This window comes from Lynx rufus, unplaced genomic scaffold (genome assembly GCF_022079265.1).
Source record: "Lynx rufus isolate CCGP_SWC_20201006 ecotype Redwood Valley unplaced genomic scaffold, mLynRuf1.p SCAF_10, whole genome shotgun sequence".
NCBI classification, from domain to species: Eukaryota; Metazoa; Chordata; class Mammalia; order Carnivora; family Felidae; genus Lynx; species Lynx rufus.
Genome location: NW_025814824.1, coordinates 40,108,555 through 40,130,272, shown reverse-complemented (window position 1 = coordinate 40,130,272; position 21,718 = coordinate 40,108,555). Strand labels below are relative to the sequence as shown.

At 41.9% G+C, this 21,718-nt stretch overlaps 1 protein-coding gene across 1 annotated transcript in view; it reads left to right on the top strand.

The window, feature by feature from the left end:
• Positions 1 to 21,718, top strand: part of FREM1 (FRAS1 related extracellular matrix 1) — a 137,219-nt gene that overhangs the window by 79,450 nt on the left and 36,051 nt on the right. The window contains exons 23-26 of the mRNA XM_047098120.1: positions 4,104 to 4,368; positions 11,857 to 12,271; positions 18,475 to 18,676; positions 19,402 to 19,546. Coding sequence (XP_046954076.1) covers positions 4,104 to 4,368; positions 11,857 to 12,271; positions 18,475 to 18,676; positions 19,402 to 19,546 — 1,027 coding nt within the window. The remainder of the gene's footprint in view (positions 1 to 4,103; positions 4,369 to 11,856; positions 12,272 to 18,474; positions 18,677 to 19,401; positions 19,547 to 21,718) is intronic.

Here is a 21,718-nt window from a genome sequence, read left to right as displayed (position 1 = left end):
ACTTTGCCATCGAAAAGGTTAGGCTGTTGCTCTTTTGGCCTTGAAAGTGCTGATACAGACTCTTTTAGGGGCAAGGGAGAGCATGATGAGATACTAAGCTTCTCTTGAATTAAGCAACCATTTGTATAATAGGACTCAGCAGTGTATAAATGGTAGCAGGAGGAAGGTGAAAAAAATACTGGAAAGGAAGTTCAACAGGGCAAAGTGTAAGCCCTTCGTGCCTAGCTGTCACTACCCCATAATTTTGCTTAGAGTTTACGTGAAGACGGTAAGTCCATTTCTTGTTCCTCTGTATAGTCCCAGGATCTCTGTATTTCTAGGACCAAGCATATTCTCGAATCTCCAGTACGTTCTTGAGTGACTGAATGCTTCCTTTTTTGCCTTGCTGCCAGGAAGCTCTGAGTACGGTGTAAACCTTACATCGTGTGTGTGATAGAATTACAATTGCCCTGAATCTTTTCTCTTTTTAATTTCAGTCAGCTTGATTGATTTTAAGAAGTTTATTTGGGGGGCACCTGGGTGGCTCAGTCGGTTGAGCGTCCGACTTCGGCTCAGGTCATGATCTCATGGTCCATGAGTTCCAGCCCCGCGTCGGGCTCTGTGCTGATGGCTCAGAGCCTGGAGCCTGTTTCAGATTCTGTGTCTCCCTCTCTCTCTGACCCTCCCCCGTTCATGCTCTGTCTCTCTCTGTCTCAAAAATAAATAAACGTTAAAAAAAATTAAAAAAAAAAAAAAGAAAAGAAGTTTATTTGGGAATATAAAATAACATATTTCATTTGCTTGTTTCCTGATCATAAAAGATGTTCCTTGAAGACGTCCAGTAGGTAACCCTCAGATAAGCTAGACACATTTCTTTCTCTCTGCAAAAGTAAGGCTACTGCGTTAATCATAAATATATGTCCAGGCAAAATATAATGCAAGTGCTCTATCAGCGCAGACAGCTAACGTATTAGGACAGCCTGCCCTTGGCTAAGCACGGCACATTCGTGAGGGCGGAGGACGGTTCTGTCCTACCCAGCCACCTAGGGGTTTTTTCCAACTGGAGATTCCTTCATCTCTGAAGCCCTCGGAATCCCTCTGGAAGTGAAACATGGAGGGAAATGAGAGGTTGCCTGTCCTAGGCGTGGAAGTACCTGTCTTCGACACATCCCAGGGGTGGAATCACAGTCATGCATCACATTAAGAGAGGCCGGGCAGTAGAAACTCTAAGTGATGTGCCCAGGATGGAGAGGAAATGAGGCTGGTGAGCCCCTGGTCAGTCTCTGCTATGACTGACATGGGATTCTCTCATCTTTTTTTAAGTTTACTTTATGTATTTTGTGGGGGGGTGGGGCAAGAGAGACTGACTCTCAAGCAGGCTCCACACTCAGTACAGTGCCCCAGGTGGGGCTTAATCCCATGAGATCACAACCTGAACCGAGATCAGGAGTTGGACGCTTAACCAACTGAGCCACCCAGCTGCCAATGTGGGATTATTTTCTTTCTTCTTTTTAAAAAAAATTTTTTTTTTTAACATTTGTTTATTGTTGAGAGACAGAGAGACACAGAGCATGAACAGGGGAGGGGCCGAGAGATGGAGAGACACAAAAATCCGAAGCAGGCTCCATGCTCTGAGCTGTCAGCACAGAACCTGATGTGGGGCTTGAACCCACAAACCGCGAGATCATGACCTGAGCCGAAGTTGGACGTTTAACTGACTGAGCCACCCAGGTGCCCCGGGATTATTTTCTAAAAGGATTTGTGAACACTTATATCAAACAGATACATTACCCTATCAGCATTTGCCAAAGTTCCGAATTTCTTCTCTTTGTTTTTTTTTTTTAACATCATGATATGTTTTATATCTACACAGTGTTGTATTCTTATTTTATTTATTTATTTATTTATTTATTTATTTATTTATTTATTTATTTATTTTTACCTAGTGTGAGTTTCCTCAAGTTGTTAGCATAACTTTATGACCCTAATTGTTCATCTCTAGAGAAAACTATACTGAATAATCACACGAAGCCATAAATCTGATATTGAGCATTTGGGTTATCTCCACTGGGGAGCGACTGTAAATAACATCAGGCCTTCCATTGGTTCTGTGTCTTGTGGTTCGCACACTGGCAAAAGTGATGTGGAGATCTCTGAGAGAAACTTAAAGGGACATGGTCTGTAGTTGGCCCCAAACCACACTCTGCCATCAGAGTGCTGAAAACCTGTAATGAGGGTAAGCCCAGATGCTCTTTCTCCCTTCAGATCCACCTTCCGCTTCTAGTCCTTGGGTCATTTTTGTGTCCTCAGCTATGTTCATTCTTCTGCTCCCTTGATATATTCTTCTTGACCCCCATGGGACAAGCCTCATCTGGGACTCAGGTTTCGATTTACAGTTAGGATGGGTTTTGATTCTCCATTGCACTTATGTTGGATAGCACTTTGAGTTAAAAGCACAATAATATACCAAAAGACCAATTTTATCATCTGAAACAGAGTTTCTCAGTCTTAGCGCTATTGACATTTGGGGATAGATAATTCTTTATTGTAATGGACCTTCTTGGGCATTATAGGAAGTTTAGAAGCATCTCTGGCATCTACCTATTAGAAGCCCATAGAAACCCCCAGTTATAACCACCACAACTGTCTCTAGACATTGCCAAATGTCCCCTTGAGGCCTAAACTGCCACTCATTGAGAACCACTAGTCTAGTTGTACCTCCTTGATATTTTATTTTTTTTTGTTTCCTCATGGGACTGAATGTCTTTTCAAATTTTATTGACAATTGTGTTTTTAAATTTAGAAATGGCTTGGCATTTACTTCACGCGTACATCCTTTTGGACATTCATTCTTTTCGTGCTGATATTTAAGAGCTGCGATATCGTACAGAAAAGCAGCAAAATAATCTAGGGTTCAAGTTTGTGTTCTTGAGTCAGATGGCTCGAGCATAAATTCTATCTCTATCTCTTATTACATGCATCATTGTTAGCAAGTTGGTTAGCATTTCTATACCTTAGTTTCCTCATTTAGAACCTGGGGAATATTATAATACGCTACGTCGCAGTTGATGTGAAGGTGAAAAAGCCTTACCCCTGTGCCTGGCACAAAGTAGAAAGCTCAATATCTGTGTTGTGATCATTTTTTAAATGAATGAGGTGAACCAAACTGGATTATAATCCTTAGTTGGTAAAGCGGCACCATTAGTCCCCATGTGACCCTCTTCTACGTCACTCATTTATACAATTCGTTCGCTTATTCATTTATTCTCTTTGAAATACATAATACGCTCCTGTGCAACCACCATACAATTCAAGGACTGGAACATTAACAGTAAGAAACACCTACCTATGTGCTCTTCCCACCCTCCAGAGAGAACCATCCTCCTGAATTCTGTGTCCATATTCTGACTTTTGTGTATCGTTTTCTGGGATGTGCTCAGGCAGCTAACCATCGTCAGCAAGCTACGTCTGTGCTGTTGCATGTAGCGGTAGTTCACTCATTTTGCTACCATACACGATTCAGCTGTCTGATTAGACTCTGGTTTGTTTACAGATTTACCTTTTGCAAAGGCATTTGGGTTGTCCCCAGCACTTTCCATTGCGGCAGGGTTGCCCTGGCTGTCCTGGTCCACGTCTCCTGGGTGCCAGAGCACGCATTTCTCTCCAGGACACAGCTGGAGTGGAATCAGGGGGTCAAGATGTCTGTGACTATTCTACTCTTTACAAAATAATGCCAAACGTGTGCCAATTTACATTCCTACCAGAATCGTGTGCAAGATTCTACATCCTCTTCAACGCTTGGTATCATCAGAATCCTAAATGTTTGCGAATCAGGGAGTTACGAGATGGTTGTAACTGACTGTGATCTTGATTTGTATTTCCACAATTATTTATGAGACCGACCTTCTTCTTTGCGTCTTTATTTGGCCATGTGTGTTTCCCCTTCTGTGTCCTATCTGCCCTTGTCTTTTGCCTCATTCTTTCATTACTCGTGATTATATAAACCTTTCTATGCCATATTAGTTTTGATTTCTGCCATTTGGCCTTTGCTTTTTACCTTTACCTTGGACGTTTTTTTTTTTTTTTTAATTTGGGTCTTGACTGCAAGCTCTTCTGCTCTGCAGGCGACATTGTCATCCTTGCAAAACCGCTTGTGGTGTCTAAAGGCGAGCGAGGTTTCTTGACGACCACCACTCTCCTTGCGGTAGATGGAACAGACAAACCCGAGGAACTGCTCTACATCATCACTTCCGCTCCGCGGTATGGCCAGATCGAATATGTCCGCTATCCTGGAGTCCCCATTGCAAGCTTCAGCCAAATGGACATAGCAGGACAGACAGTCTGTTATGTACATAAGAGCAAGGCGGCTGTCTCCCATGATACCTTCAGGTGAGCCCCAAGGAAACTTTTCAGAACCCCTTCCCTGGGTTAATGCTTAGAAAGACAAAAGGTGGCAGAAAATAAGTTCTCTTCCAACTCTGGTGTTGCGCTGGTCTTCTACTGCCGAGATGCATGAAAATATGCAATTAAAAGGACAACGGCAAAGCAAGATATTAGGGCTGTCGTTTAAAAATAAGGCACATCTAAATGCCAGCTGTTCTAGGAGGAATGTGAAGACCGGAGATCCCAGCTAAGGAGAGACATAGAAAACTAATTTACTGCTTTTTTTGGAGTATCTTTTTCTATCTGAGGAAAGGTATTTAGTAAACATTTGGCAAAAGCAGACACTGCCTTTTGACACGATGTGTTCCAGGAACTATATCATAAATCATGTTGTCATAAAGTGGATTATGTTTCCCCATAGAAACAGTGTTATAAGGCGGGGGGGGGGGGGGTGCTGCTGTGTACCCGTTCAAGAATTCTGTATCAAACACATCATTGGAGTGAAAAACAATCTGGTGCAAAGACAAACATCCAACATTAATGAAAGTCTGCACTCATTTAAAATATTGAAATCTGTTTCCAGTCACATAAAGCAAGACAAACTCTAGAGAATTTAGCAGTTCTCAAAGCTGGCTGAACTCAAGGTCCTTGATAGAAATCCAGATGCCCAGGCCTGGGATGAGAGTCTAGAAATCTTGGACTAGCCTTTGGGGGAATCATGCTACATAGGCATTCCTGAGTTTTACCAATTAAAATGGAGGCCCTGAGGGCATTTGCCCATATATGAAGAGCTTCTGACACCCGGTACAATTTTCACCAAGTCAGAATACAGCCTTCAGTGGGGCGCCTCGCTGTCTTCAGTCAGAAGAGCATGTGACTCTTGATCTTGGGGTCATGAGTTCGAGCCCCACGTTGAGTGTAGAGATTGCATAAAAATAAAATCTTAAAAAACAAAAAGGATACACCCTTCAAAAGAGCACTATCACTCATGTGAATGTAACATACTCCCATGTTATTCGTTGGGTTCCCGTCAGTTATCAAGTGCACTGATACACGCATGCTCAAACACTACTCTCCTCTGTCATACATTCTCTCTAAATTCAATATGTCTGCTATACTAAACATTGTTTCAATGCCAGTAAAGATGACTTTGCTTGAGATGACTGGGATAGTCAGCTGTTAAAAAATTGGGGGAAGTTTGAACTAACAGAATCTTTTTTTTTTTTTCTTTTGACAAATGTCCTTAACAAGCAGATAATCGTTTGGTTGATCAATTTCTAAATAACAGTTCCGTGTTTGAGTGTTGCTAGGCACTAGCCAAAGCATCATATGTGTGGATTCCTTTTTATGCCGGTTCTTTTGCTCCGGAAGTGGTATAGTTTTAAGACCACTCTGTGGTCAACTCACACATCCTCCAGTGCTCTGGTGTCCTTTTTGTGAAAGGGACTGATGTGCATAGTACGTGTTTCATGGGAGTGGTGGGAGGTTTCAGTGAGTTTATGCACGTAAAGTACTTATAAAAATATGTGGCACACAGGAAGAATTAAATAAGTATTAGCTGCTCTTATGGTTATTATTATTATTGTTATTGCTACTGTTATCATTATTTACTATATTCTTTCCTTGGCTCCCTTTTTCTGCCAGTCTTTACAATACCAAGCTTATTCTTGAAGGAGGAAAGAAATGACAAAGAAGAACAATGATTGTTCTTTTTTTCCTGGTTACGTATAGAGGTGGGGCGCTTCTTGGCTTAATTCATGTATAGCAGATTCAGGGCCTATAATTTTACACCCATTTCTGGAACGGCTTGCTCCTTTCCATTCCCACTTTCCCCAGTCAGGACTCATGGGACAGTTTGCTGAAGACATTAATGACTCTTTGGAGAAACCAGTGACCCTGCGGGAGAAGCCAATGAGTGAATGCATCTAGATGTCCAGAAATCAAGCTTAGGTATTAATCAGATAGTGGTGATGAGCTGCAAACGAAAAAAAAAAAATCTGTATGGGAGGATTGATGATACTCTAAAATTTTCCTAATTCACAGCCATAGAAAGTCATACTAGATGACATTTTAGAAATCATTTATCCTAGGGATTTTTAAAATGTCTAGATCTTCAAGAGATTTACCAGGAGGATTGATAAAAACACATTCTTGGCTCTCACTCCAGAGAGGTGACTTTGCTAAATCCAGTCTTGGGTCAGGAATCTGTAATTTTAAAAGCATTGGGGGTGGTGGGGGGCACCTGGGTGGCTCAGTCTGTTAAGCATCCAACTCTTGATTTCAGCTCAGTTTCATGATCTTGTGGTTCGTGGGTTTGAGTCCCGTGTCTCAACAGTTTTTAACTGTTCCCCCGTGTTTTTAACAGTTCTTCAGTATTAACTGCTTTCCTTTTCAGCAGACAGTACTGGTTAAAAGGGGTCCTTTTAAATACACTTACTTAAATACAAGAGCGACTGATACAAAGCAAAACAGTTAAGTCATACGCGTACAGGTACTACAAGAATATGGCAAAAAGGTGTTGTTTGAATGACTCAAGACTAGGAGAGAAGGGTTGGAAAACATTGAGGTGTAGGAAAGCTAGTATCGCTTGAATACCCGCAATACGTCAGGCAGGGTACTAGACTCTTTTTTGTCTCTCCTATCCTTTAAGCCTTACGCCACCGTCTCGAGATCTCAGGATGATTTGTTCCCATTTTTGGCATGAGAAAACCAAGGTTCCAAGAGGCATAGAGAGTCATAGAGGCATAGAGAGGCATAGAGAGTCATAGATGCATAGAGGCATAGAGAGGCATAGAGAGTCATCTACATGGACATAAATGAGTATCAGAGCTGAATCTGGCCTCAGATCTCGTTTTGAAGAGATTTCTCCATTGTACCAAAACTTCATGGAGAATATGCACCTGTGGGAAGAAATCTCCTCCATGTGTCGTTCTGATGTTTGGCCAGCAGTCTTACATATTTATGATGGAAGAGCCTAGCATCTGCCGAAGACCCGTGTTTTAATCTTGTCGTTTCACCAGCCCGGCCATGGGCTGCTGTGGTGTTTGTCAAGTGGAGCTAAACCAAAGCCGAAAGTCCGTTTTAATGAAAGTGTGACTGTGGCGCTTTTTAAAATATGAAACACACGCAGCCAATCTGATCACCTAAATTTGCGTTGCTTGCTGTTGAACTTGGCAAGGAATTTGGCTGGGTAGAAGAGGGAAATTCTGCGGCAGAGGATTTTTCCTTTCCCCCTTCTCTTTTTAATGGAAGATACGGCAGGATTAATGAAATGGGGGAGTTTAATGGTCAGGTTTTACCTTCTGCAAAAGTATTTTGTGAATCATAAATTTCTCCTGCATTGTTTGGTGCTGCTGGCCTGGAAGAAAGATATGGCAGCACATGTTAGGACAGATGACACCAAGTGATTAGCAAGCTGACTTCAGCTGCTGGCAGTCGGGTGCTGAAAGAACATGCTAATGTCCTCCATTTTGACATGCTGGCTGGACTTTTTTTTTTTTTTTTTTTCCTCCTTCGGAACTGGCTCTATTTATGATTCCATTTTTATCTTTTAAATGCCATGACAGATGGCAGATTCTTCAGCCAACTCGAGTGCCAGGAAATGCAGAAAGCCTGAAAGCACCCTGGTAATGGTGAAATCAGACCAGGCAGGCACCCCCAGACAAATCGGAGAGCCATTCCCCAAATTTCACGAGAACCGTGGTCATCCTGGCTGCGTCTCTTCTCAGGGGGGCCTAATAAAGGAAGTTCAACAAAACGGATCCACAGAAGGAGCTGCTGCCTTGATATCACCAGCTTCTTAACCTTGGGACGGATGCCATCATAGCCATGGCACGGTTGTTTGCAAACTTGAAAATGTATTTGGGAGGTTTCTTTGGTGGGGGTGGGGGTGGGGGAGAGCATTTGGAAGATCATCTGGTCAACCTTGGCAGACATGAACAGCACTGACCTTGTTGCCCTTGTTCTGCTAGGCTTATTGTGACTGGGAAGCCAACCATGACCGTTCACCCTGTCTCCCTCTGACAACGTTTCTCTGCCCGTGACTAGTTTGCGTTGTTACTCGTGAAAGTGGCATGATGTGCTTGACCCAGTCAGGGTCAGAAATGTCATCCTTTTCACCACTGGCTTATTAGCTTTCGGTCAGCACAGACAGCTGCCTCAGTGTCCCAGCTGGGAACACTGGCCTCGGTCAACATATTTCTTACTCTTATATGGTCCCTGGCTTGCTTGCCGTCATTCCCATCTGTCTGATGGCAGGCTGCCGATTTCCGACATGGTCAGATCCCCATCATCAAGCAGGGAGGAGTCTGACATGGACAGCCTGAACCGCAAGACAACGTCAGTGTCCTCACACAGGTCATGCGTTTGTAGATAACCGCGGCTGTCCTGAGACTGAGCTTTGAGGTGTTTTCAGAATTCACTCTCCAGGGAGGAAAGTCAGAATGCCCCCCTGTGACTCACTCGAGTCCCCTTTGAACTCCCTTTCTACTGATCCCCATCTCTCCCCTCCTTTCCCCTTTCTTCTCCCCCCATCTCTGACAGGGTGCTTTTAATGGGTCACAAATTCTTTAATTCCACTATTTATACGAAAAACGCACGTCCTTTGGCTTAAATTTGTGCTAAACCATAAACAGCTGACTTAAAACTTCCCAGAAGAGTGTATTTTTGCGATAGGGATCGGGTAGGGAATAGAGAGCCACTTTATTTGAAATGGGAGGCATGAAACATATTTCTGGAGGGGGAGAGTGGAAAAAAGACAAATTGGAGGCCCAGAGGGAATTACGGCCACCTTGCTTGACTTGGGGTCGGATGATAGGCTCCAGGGAGGAAACCTGAAAAAGTAACAGGTAAACAGTGGAATAAAAGCAGAATTCCAAGAAAGGCTTTCCCTGAGAAACAGATCGTGATTTTTATCTTAAAAACGCGTATCACTTGACACCTGAAACTGTCAAGGTGACTACAAAGTACAAGCTGAAGAGCACACAGATAGTTTTCCGGGTGCGTTTCTGTTTGCCTTTTCAAAAATAACGAATTTTGCAAACACTCATGAGCCAGCAGTGACATTGCCCTATTGGCTTAGAACACATTTAGCAAACGTTTAGCTTTGCACAAGAAAAGCTGCTTGTTTTATTTTAAGGAAAACTAGGCAATTTTACTCAATCTGCAATTCTAAAGTTATGGTCTTTATTCAGACTGTAAAAATAATGCTATGGAGAAAAAAAAACCAGGTTATATTCTTTGCAAATCGAGGTGTGTGAAATGTCAAAAGTCTGCTTTATTTGTAATATTCCACTTGGCAATTTCACTTAGCAAAACGGGATAGATCCTTTTCCTGTGCATCATGTCATATTTTCTTGGGAGGCAGGCTTATCAACTAGATAATTAGAAAGCTCAAAATTTGAGCTTAGCCTTCAGAGTAAAATCTGTGCTCAGCCAAACCTCTCTTCTTTTCCTTTTCGTCCAGCTGCTCCTTTTGCTGAACCCTTTGCCTCAGGCAGGCTGAGGCTGTTGTGCTCCTACAACCTGGTTTCAGGTTCTTTCCTATTCAGAAGCAAAGCAAACTGAAAATAAACTGAGGGTCGATGGGGGGTGGGAGGGAGGGGAGGGTGGGTGAGGGGCATTGAGGAGGGCACCTGTTGGGATGAGCACTGGGTGTTGTATGGAAACCAATTTGACAATAAATTTCATATTAAAAAAAAATAATAAAAATAATGGAAAAAAAAGCAAAGCATCAACCCTTAAGCCCTGAAGGACAAGACACATTTTTACAAAGAATAAAGAACTTATGAGTCAAATTCGTCAGATTAGTAAAATAAATAGAAACCTCATATCTTCTCTCATTAAAAAGAAACCTCCAAAGAAAATTCTTATATAATTTAAGGTTATATTCTGCTAAAACATTCTTTTTAGAGATTTTTACATCCGTGGAATGCAAGAGTGTCTCCTCCATGAATATTTCTAGCAACCACGGCACATGGAGAAAAATTGATAGCTACAACTCCGTGATTATTTCGCAGTATATTTCCTGGGTCTGTGGTGCATTTGTGAGTTACATTTGAGAGTAGTGGTTTCCTCATATTTTGGAGTTGCCACAGCGTGTTCGCTCTGCTTAATTTCATGATACTCTCCGTCGCCCTCCAAATCAAACTTACACATCGACACATGCTGAAGATCACTTCCGTCAGTTTTATTTTGACTTTGGCAGTGGTGGGTGGAATGTGGTTTAGTGATCAATAAAATCAGAAGCACATTAGGGTATCATACGTCCAAGGTCATGTGAGAGATTTTGCTCACTTTGAATTGATATCATTTGAGCTTTCTCTTCATCATTCTGCAGTGGAACTCAGGTACACCAGTCTGGTTTTGTGGTCTATTAAACTGGCCCGTATGAAAAACTCTGCAAGAGCAGAAGGTGTGGGGTCCGACGACCTGGTTCTAATCCCAGCTCTGCCTCCTACCTGCCTTACGATCTCCCACTACATTCTTTACTTTCTGCTATAAATTTTTTTCTTTAAATCAGGAAGGTAATTTTTGTCTAGCATAACTCCCATACATACCGTAAGGGGAAAATGTAGACGCACGAGAAAAAAGGTAAGGGATTAGAACACCGCATGATATTTCAGAGCGGGATGGTCCTTTGCAATCATCTGGTCCATCTTTTAGTTTACAGAAGAGTGAAGATGAGGCCCAGGAAGGGGAGAGGGGTTACGCTCATAGCTGACTCATGTGACTTGCCCCTGAGAAATTTACCATGAAAATACATGAATAAAATGAAACAGCCAAAATGAGCCACTGGATTGGCCCCCCAATTATCAGTCTTAAAAGCTTGGCCCATTAAATGCCTACAAGTAAAGTACAGTTGCAAAATTATGAATATGTAAAATGGGTCTACTCTTCAGACTCATGCAGTGGGTCTACTGGTATGTGAAGTTCCTATGTAGGGCAAGGAATTCTGCTAAATACTGACTACACTGAATCCTGATGAGCCTGAGGAATACCGTTGGCAGAATTAGCCTACTCTATCACATGAGTCTGCCACCAATGATTTTTTTTAAGTTTATTTTGAGAGAGAGAGGGAAGGGAGAACACATGTGAGTGGGGAATGGGCAGAGAGAGAGGGAGAGAGAGAATCCCAAGCAGGCTCCACACTGTCAGCACAGAGCCTGACCCAGGGATCCATCTGAGAAACTGTGAGATCACGACCTGAGTCAAAAATCAAGAGTCAGATGCTTAACTAACTGAGCCACCCAGGTGCCCCTGCCACCGACATTGTTGAGAGAATACGTTTGGATGTAGTATGTACGTAGTTTATGTATTACCTAGTGATTGGTTTAATGGCTAAAACGGCATCCTTCTGAAAGATCTGCCCTTGAGTTTTCATTTGAGCCCTGACAGAACATGTCCTTGAGTAAAGGTGTGAATTGTTATCATTTCATTCCGGTAGATGGTGACACAAGATCCCATGCTGAAGGCTGCCTTGCCTCTCTTTGCCAGATTCATTGTCAGCAATGGGCTGCAGACCAAACAGGGGGTGTTTGAGATCACACTGGAGACCGTGGACAGAGCCTTACCCGTGGTGACCAGGAACAGGGGGCTGAGACTGGCCGAGGGGGCCACGGGCCTGCTTTCCCCTGACCTCCTCCAGCTGACCGACCCTGACACCCCAGCGGAGAACCTCACCTTCGTGTTGGTCCGGCTCCCACAACATGGCCAGCTTTACCTGCGGGGGACAATGTTGCTTCGGCACAACTTTACTCAGCAGGACGTGGACAGCAGGAATGTGGCCTACAGGCACTTGGGAGGGGACTCCCAGGTTGACTGCTTTACTTTTGTGGCCACAGATAGGACAAACCAAGGCTTTGTTGTGGATGGGAGAGTGGGACAAGAACCTGTTACATTCACCATCCAGGCAAGTATGACAAATCCCCGGTTCATTGCCACAGGTGTAGAGAAAACAACTTTGGGAAGAATTATTTCCTCCTTCCCTTCCTTCTTTTATTCACCTGTGTACCGTGCAGTGTGTTTACAGCATGCCAGGCACTAAGCAAGGCACCAGGCGTATTAATACGGACAAGACAGATGTGGTCCCCGCCTGCCAGCTAACGACCAAGAGTCCGTGGTAGGACAGAAAGGAGCAGGAAACATGGGCTTTGGAGTCAGACTTGACTGGGTTGGAATTTCTATTTGCCATTTATTAGCCGTGTGACCTTACGAGAGTCTTTTAACTCTTGGAACTCAGCCTTTCTTCTTTGAAAACCATGCCTTACAGCATCGTGGTATCCAAGGCGCTAGTATATTGCCTGAAATACATTAGATACTCAATATCTTGTAACTAGTGTTGTAATATCTACCTGTACTATTACGGTGATGCTTATTGGTCCACATCAGCTGCTGGCATTTTAACGGTTTTCGATTAAACATACGAAAACATACAAGGCAGCATCGATAGGACACATGAAATGATGATGAGAGACATAATTGCAGCAGTTACAAGTTCTGGAGTGTTAACTGTAGGGCAGGCCCACTTTACATAAATCTCATTTCCTTCTCATGAAAGGGGAAATTTTATCGTTTCCATTTAATAGGTGTTCGGAAATTCACAAGTTAAATACCTTGACCGAAACCAAATGAGGACCTCTAGTCTTTCTGATCCCAAATTCGGTGTCCTTTCTCTGGCACTACTCTGCCACATTTATGTTGCCTATCAGGATGATTTTGGGAGGGCATCATGTGTTTTTCTGTTTTTACTCAAAACACATCAAGCATGTTCTGTTTCTTAAACCCTTGAATCCACTCTCTTGGGATATAGTTTATCCTGTTCTACACACTTCCACCCACTGTAAGAAAGCTAAATCTGTGTGTTACTTCAGGATACCTTCTGATTATGCAAAATAATAATTTTCCCTTGCTCTTTAGTCCCTGTGTTGGTCAGGATTTCCCAGAGAAATAGCGCAGACAGGATGTATTATATAGAGAAAAGGAGAGAAAAAAGAAAGAGAAAAAGATTTGTTTTTGGAAATTGGCTCACAATTGTGGGGTCTGACATGTCCAAAATCTGCAAGGCAGGCCGGGAGGATGGACACTTCATCAGGAATTGATGTTGTGGTCTCCGTCCCAAAGGCAGTCTGGAAGGCAGAATTGCTTCGTATCTAGGGGACCTCAGTCTTGTCTCTTTAGGTCTTCACCAGATTGGATAAGTCCTACCCACACTATGGAGGGTAATCTGCTTTACTCAAAGTCAACAGACTGAAATGTCAACCACAACTAAAAAATACCTTCACGGCAACATCTCGCCTGCTGTTTGACCAAACGAGCATCGTAGCTAGCAACCTTGACGTATAAAATTAACCATCGCAGTCTCTATCTAAGGTGGGATTTGAGTAGAAAGGTGGTGAGCCATGATGATGTGGAGTGGTGGCTGGATAAGTCTTTGTCTCTAGGGAGGTCCAGAAAATGTCCTGAAATTATGATGCACTGGGAGAAGAGAGAAGGTACTGATATCATTGACACAGCGTGAAAGAAGTACTTTCTATGTAGTAACATTATGGGTTTTTTTTTAAATGATATGTTTTAATTGTTATTTGTCTCATCCCACTCTCCAGTCTATTAATATATTTTTTCCTGACCCCTGACTCCCGACTCCCCGCACTAGGTAGAGGAATGTCATTGTGCTGTCCAATCAGTAATATTTTTCCGGGTCTATTTGGCTGCAAATTTGCAGGAGTTATACATTCTAAGTACAGGCGTCAGAGTTCCTTCCTACCCCCAGAGTAGAGAAGGAATAGGTAGTAGAATTTAGAAAAGCTATCAGAATTTAAGTCAGTCCAGTCCCAACAACAACACTCATCTTACAGTACATGGTTATTATAAGAGGGTGATCTCTTGAAAGTTGCAGAATTTACTGATAGGAAAATGTTGGATATACGCTGTGAAGGTTCTTTTTCATCCAAAGGACAAGGTTTTCTTTGCCAAAAAATACTATTATGTGTAGACAAGGAAAGCCTCAAACTTTCTCCCATAATTCTCCCGAATGTTCTGGTCTTTCTGAGCAGAGGGGTCAAGCAGTTTAGGAAGTAAGTGACTGATGCCCCTCAGGCTCTTGCCTTTAAGAGCTTTTTTGGTAAGACAAACTAACGTCAACTACCACTGAGGCATGAGTTGGTCCAGATCAGTCCCCCAAGTGTGGGTATACTACCCTTAGGCTCCCAACCTGGGTAAGTGAGGGCAAAGCCACTGGGCTTCACAAGTGCAAAACAGGTGCGTTTCACTGATATCAGCGTGCACAACCTGAACTTCACATTGTAGGAAATCATGTCAGTAACCAAGATACTGCAATCTTGCTTCAGTATTTCTTGTACTCTTCCCTAAATGGGGACACACCCGGCGGTGAGTGGGAAAGGACCAGTGTTGCTGCTTTCCGTGGTTTATGCGTGTCTGAGATGATTTTTAGTGAATCCAAGACAAGTTATCAAAGGATGTAGCCTTCTTTTCTTTAAAAAAAAAATGTCTTGGGCTCCAATATTTTAAAATACTTCTGGTATGCTAAGCCAGAAGACCTGTTTTTGAAGAAACCAGAAGTTTAATGAGATTAGGGCAAGTAGGACCCAATACACAATAGGGGACCATGTAACCAGAGATTACTTTTTTTTTTTATTTGAGAGAGAAAGTGAGTTGGGGAGAGGGGCAGAAGGAGAGAGAGAATCCCAAGAAGGTTCTCCACTCAGCTTGAAGTCTGACATAGGGCTCAATCTCCCTACTGTGAGATCATGACCTGAGCCCAAATCAAGAGTTGGACACTCAACTGAATGAATCTCTGAGGTGCCCCCCAGAGCTTAAATATTAATGTGTATTTTTTTTAAGTTTATTTATTTACTTTGAAAGAGACAGAGAGAGAGAGCTAGGTGGGGGGGACAGAGAGAGGGAGAGAGAATACCAAGCAGGTTCCACACTGCCAACGTGGAGCCCATTGTGGGGCTCAGACTCACAACTGTGAGACCATGACCTGAGCCAAAATCTAGAATCGGATGCTTGACCAACTGAGCCACCCAGGCTCCCCAAATATTAATATATTTTTTAAAAACAAATGATCACAACAGGCATTTATTCCTTTTGTAACACCTCTGTTTTTACAGAAAATATATTAAAAAAAAAAAAACCACATCTACACTCAGCTGGTTATAATGTTGAGGATTTCTTACATGGCTTCAAGTATTTTTATTTTCCTCGTCTGCCATTGACCGTCCCTCCCACTGGCCATCCTCGTTATAGGAGTTTCTCCCCCCAAAAGGCCATGATCATGATTTGACCCGCCCACCTCCCACCCAAGTGCATAACTCTGAGGTTGTTGTCCGCACTTTTTAGGAGAAGGGAATGACTGTAACTTTTGGAAATTGTTGTTGCTTTTTTTGTTTATAAAGTAATTGTTTATTATAAAGAATTCATGAGCTGCAGAAAGGGACAAAAAAAAAAAATCCTTCACAATCATACCACTCAAAGATAACTAATTTTATGAGGCACCTGGGTGGCTCAGTCAGTTGAGTGTCTGACTCTTGATTTCCGCTCAGGTCATGATCCCAGGGTCGTGGGATTGAGCCCTGCATCAGGCTCCATGCTGAGCGGGGGGGGGGGGGGGGTCTGCTTAGGACTCTTTCTCTCTCCCTCTGCCCCTCCCCCGCTTGTGCACTTTTTCTCTGAAGGATACTGTATTTCCTGTCAAGCATGTTGCCTGTTTCCACTCTTCCTTATGTTACAAAAATTTCCTAATGTTATTAGATCTTTCTCGAAAACATAATTTTTAAAGGTTGAATAGCACTCAGTGACAGGTAGAGATGGTTTATAAATCTTCTGTTGGACTGCTATTTTGTGGATTTTCAAAATTGCTACTAAAAATTATATTTTAGTGAATATGTACACACATTTTTGTATAAATCTAATCATTTCTACAGGACATACTCAAGAAAGTGAAAGTTTTGGGTCAAAGTATATAAACATTTTTAATATATACATACGCCAAATTTCTCTACAGAAAATTTTCACTAATTTGCACCACTACCCGCAAAATACAAAAATGACTGTTTCCCCAAGTAGTTACCAACATGATGTATGATTATTTTTTGAAGAATGTTTAATGTTTATTTATTTTTGAGAGAGAGACAGAGAGAGACAGAGACAGAGTGCGAGCGGGGGAGGAGCAGAGAGAGACAAAGACACAGAATCCGAAGCAGACTCCAGCTTTCTGAAGGTGCCAGCACAGAGCCCGACCTGGGGCTCAAACCCACAAACTGTGACATCACGACCTGAGCTGAAGTCGGAGGCTTAACCAACTGAGCTACCCCGGTGCCCCTGATTATTTTTGTTAAAAAAAAAAAAAAAAAACAAAAAACAAACCTTGCCAACCTGAGAGGAAAAAAAATACTTGATTGTTACAAAACTCCATGTAGAAATACACCATGAAGCATGGTATTTCCCCCACCCAATTTAAAAAAAACATGTTTTGGGGTGCCTGGGTGGCTCAGTCGGTTAAGCGTCCAACTTCAGCTCAGGTCACGATCTCGCGGTCCGTGAGTTCGAGCCCCGCGTCGGGCTCTGGGCTGATGGCTCAGAGCCTGGAGCCTGCTTCCGATAATGTGTCTCCGTCTCTCTCTGTCCCTCCCCCATTCATGCTCTGTCTCTCTCTGTCTCAAAAATAAATAAACGTTAAAAAAAATGTTTAAAACAGGTTTGTACAAGTAAATGCTTACCGAATTTTGTCTATGTCTGTATGAACATATACGTGAACAAAAATGGTACTACAGTCATCTCTTATTCTGCAACTTACTGGTTTTTTGTTTGTTTACCAGTTGACACTAAGTTGTGGAAATTGCTTATTATCAGTTCCTTCTACCTCTGTTTTTTAAAATAGCTGAATGATAGCTTATTATGTCATACTGAACACAAAATAGAGAGTCTTGTCACAGCATTTATTCTTTACTTTGCTAGGGTGAACCAAGATTTACAATAGTATCCTTATTGGGTAAGTGAAGTTGATAATTCACTGGCTAGGAGATTGTGTTCCTGTACCTGTCGTTTGGTATCAGCGGTGAACTGTGCTAATTGCTTCGAACTTGCTCCTTCCCTAACCTACAACGGTCGTTTGCAAGAGGGTCCGAGCTTCATTCCATACCTGAAGGAGTGTTTGAACCTATCCGCCTCTTTCACTCGTAGGTCATTGCCCCTTCGCTATCTTCCCAAATGGAGTCTACCTGTTCAGTTGCCTGGTTCTCATCCTCGGTGGAACAAATATGCAAATGCCTATAAATAAGCACCTTTCAGAGTGCCTGCGTGGCTCAGTCAGTGAAGCGTCTGGCTTTGGCTCAGGTCACGGTGTCACAGTTCATGAGTTCAAGCCCTGCGTTGGGCTCTGTGCTGACAGCTCAGAGCCTGGAGCCTGCTTCAGATTCTGTGTCTCCCACCCTCCCCTGCTCGCACTCTGTGTGTCTCTCTCAAAAATAAATAAACATTAATTATAACAATCACCTTTCATTTTTTTCTAAGTATTTCTAGTTTTCACACCACATTTTTGCCATTTGAACAAAGATGTGCCCCCCAAAAATGTTCAATGCATTCGTGATGCATATCCTTATGCGTATCTTTATAACTTTATTTCTGTATATCACCAAGCGCTGGGAAAATTCAAAATTCCTCCTGTGGAGCTAACTTTACGTTTGCAATACAATTCTTGGGTCAATTTTCACGTATTCAGTCAACAAATATTCCTTGAGCTGCTGTCATGGTTCAGGCACTGTGCCAGGTGCAGGGAATGCAGGGGGTGCGGGTATGGGTGGAGACATAACGTCTGCCGTCAGGGAGCGTGTGTCCTAATAGGAGAGTCAGATAGTGGACAATTCACAAAGCTGAGTCAAAGTTTATAATGGAAAGTTAGCCTCTGCTCCAGGCACTATGATATTTACTGAGGATATTGTGAACAAGCCAGCCTTTAGCAGAAATGAACAAATGAGGAGGATAAATCATCTGAAATTTGGGGTAGATTATCATTGTTGACTATTAAGATCCTATGTTGCTTGGAGATGAGAAACCTTTGTCTAAAAGCGTATGTAATTATTGACTATCCAGGTTGACCAGTTGGACAAAACAGCCCCCCATATCACACACTTGCACTCCCCTTCTCAAGTGGGGCTCCTGAAAAATGGCTGTTATGGGATTTACCTCACTTCCCATGTGTTGAAGGCAACAGACCCTGACACTGATGACGATCTGATCATCTTTAAAATTCTACGAGGCCCCCAACACGGACATCTGGAGGACACAACAACAGGTACTGCCTTCCTTGATCCTTGTAATCGCTCCTCTTAAAATACCCAGTAGCTGGCAACGCGAGAGAGTAATTTAATTACGTGTCGGCCCATTTGGTAAACACTCCCCAGGGCTTACTGATAGATGCAGTTTGTAAATCAATATCGGTGCTAAAGAGGGTTTGAGGCTGAGCTTCCCTAAATTCATCTTGAGTGGGAGAACCAAGTACTGATACGCAGCTGTTTATTGCTTATAATTCTTTCTATCAGCCAGATTGTAATATAGTCAGAGGAACACAGAGTGTCAGGACCAAATTCATATTTGTGAGTAATTTTTTTTAATCGGGAGTTCTAAATGATATCAGTTCACGAAACAAAGAAATAAAATTGGGAGGGGGCAGGATGGTTTCTCCAGGATTGTATTTTATTTTGCTTCATGAAGACAATGATCAAAATGTGTCACTAAAAATAATGGCACAGAATTTGAGATTTTATTGCTGTATCTTCCTACTCTCCCCTATTTTTTGTATTTTCTTTAAGACAATATTTCTGAGCCAAAGTAAAATGTAAAGCCTAATATAATTTTATTGCATATGAGTTTTAAGATACTTGCCGTAATGTTCATTTCTTTAAAAATGTATACTTTGGCTGTTTTTAAAGCTGTGCTTAAAATGGGCATACAATTTATCAACTTTTATTTAACGTTTTGTTTGAATCCCTGTGAAATGTATTCATTTCTTTTTTATAGGTGAATTTATCCACGAGAAATTTATCCAAAAGGACTTAAACAGTAAGACCATTCTTTACATCCTAAACCCATCTTTGGAAGTTAATTCAGATATCCTGGAATTTCAAATCATGGACCCCACAGGGAACTCTGCCGCTCCTCAAATGTAAATTATTTTGCTTGTTCAGTGGTCCTGTATATAATGTCCAGAATGTATCTGATTATGAATGTGAAATATTCTTTTTCAAACAAAATATGAAGATCAATGGACAGGCCATTTTAGAAGCCCACAGAATTTATTTTGGAGAAAGAATTTTCTTTCTCATGGGTGATAATAGGAAAGCCAGTAGTCTTATAGAATATGAGAATATTAGAAATTTAAGTTATATAGTGATGGCTCATTCATGTGACTCATGTAAATGCTTACACTTCTACCTACACACACACACACACACACACACACACACACACACACAGAAGTTTCTGTCTTGACAATTCACTGACATTCAGGACTGAGTTTGCAGGCTCATGTACAAATCGTGCAGCAAGAGGTCACTCTAGGACTGCGTTAGTAACCAGAGTCTTTTAAAATACCTACAGCAGGAAGAATGGGGTAGTCAGGAAGTGTTAGCAAAACGTCTCTTCCCTTCCAAAGAAACGAAAAATCCAAATGATTACTTGTGACTGCATCTTTAAGCTAATAAACCTATCGCAGGTAAGATGAAGACAGCGTAAAGGGGAAAATAGACAAGTAGTGACGCTTAGAAAAGTACAGAATGTACAACCATCAGAGTAACAAATCCTCACAATTACAAGATGAATGACTATTGTAATATTTCTGACGGGGCCCCTGTTCTAAACTTCTCTTGAGTGTAGACCTTGAATAGCTTACCAGCTAGCAGAAAATCACAGAAAGGTTAATTATAGTCCAATTCTCCTTGTGCTGTGTTTTTCTTTTGAATTTTGACACTCTTCCCAGTCACCTTACAGAAAAGTCGCTTATTTATCCTAGTTTCTGTATTTGCTGCCATCTAATCAAACTACATGTCATAAGCTGGTACAGCCCCCTTATGGGCTTTTTATGTCAGAATATAGACAGAGAAAGAAAACAAATTCGCCTCTCTGGTTTCCATTCTTACTTTTTCTGACCCTGGATTGTAGTTCCAATTGTTGCCAGCAGAGGTCTCTATAGTCATTGTTAGAAAAACGCATTCCCTTAACAAAATTCATTCCCAGAGTCCCACCTGCATGGATTTACAACCTTCCCAGATTTTTATTGAGTGGCTATTATATGCCAGGTTCACAGTAGCAGAAGCTTGGAAATAGGCATGAAGAAGGAAAACGTGGGCCCTGACATGAAAATATAATCATGAGGTTATAAACTTCAAATGGATGACCACCACCCATTAAACTGATCTTGTCCGAAAGAAACAATTCCTTGGCATTACCATCCTTATAGAAAATATATTACCTAATTGCAATTTCAGACAAATGTCTTCCAATTCTCAAGAAAATGAAAAAAAAAAACAAACCCTGTTCCAAAATCATTAATAAATTGATTACATTTGCTTTTATTTAAAAAAAAATATTTATTTACTTAAGTACTCTATACACCCAACATGGAGCTTAAACTCAAGACCCTGAAATCAAGAGTCACACGTTCTTCCGGCTGAGTCAGCCAGGGGCTCCTATATTTGCTTTTTATTATATTTTTATTTTCTTTATTTTTTAAAGCACACACTTTTTAAAAATTTATTATTATTATTTTTTAATGTTTTTTTTTGAGGGGTGGGGGAGGGGCAGAGACAGAGAGAGACACAGAATCCGAAGCAGGCTCCAGGCTCTGAGCTGTTGGCATACAGCTCGAAGCGGGGCTCGAACTCAGGCCACCCCAGCGCCCTGCCTGCTTTTTAATAGTATGACTAAAGAACAGGAGTATTGATCAGACTTGCTGTTGACCGAATGCTGACCCCTATTCCTCCACCTGTTAGCATAGCATGGCTGACGATTTTTTTTTCTCCCAAAGTGGTGCTAGATTGATATTGTTTCAACTACGCGCCCTTTTCATTCCTCAAGGTTACTAAGGACATTGCTTTTGAAGATGATTTGTGTTTTAAAATAATTCTCAAATTCATAGGAGAATCACAGAAGAATTTATAATCTTAATCGAGGCTATTTTAGGTAGATTCCTGCTTCTATGATATGTTTTCATGTACCTTGCTGAAGATATTTCTATTTCAGCTTGAAATGATGGGAACCAGCGGAACAAGATGATATAAAATGTGCCTACCAAGGGTGAACCCAGAAGTAATTTTGATTTGCTTTTGACACATATCAC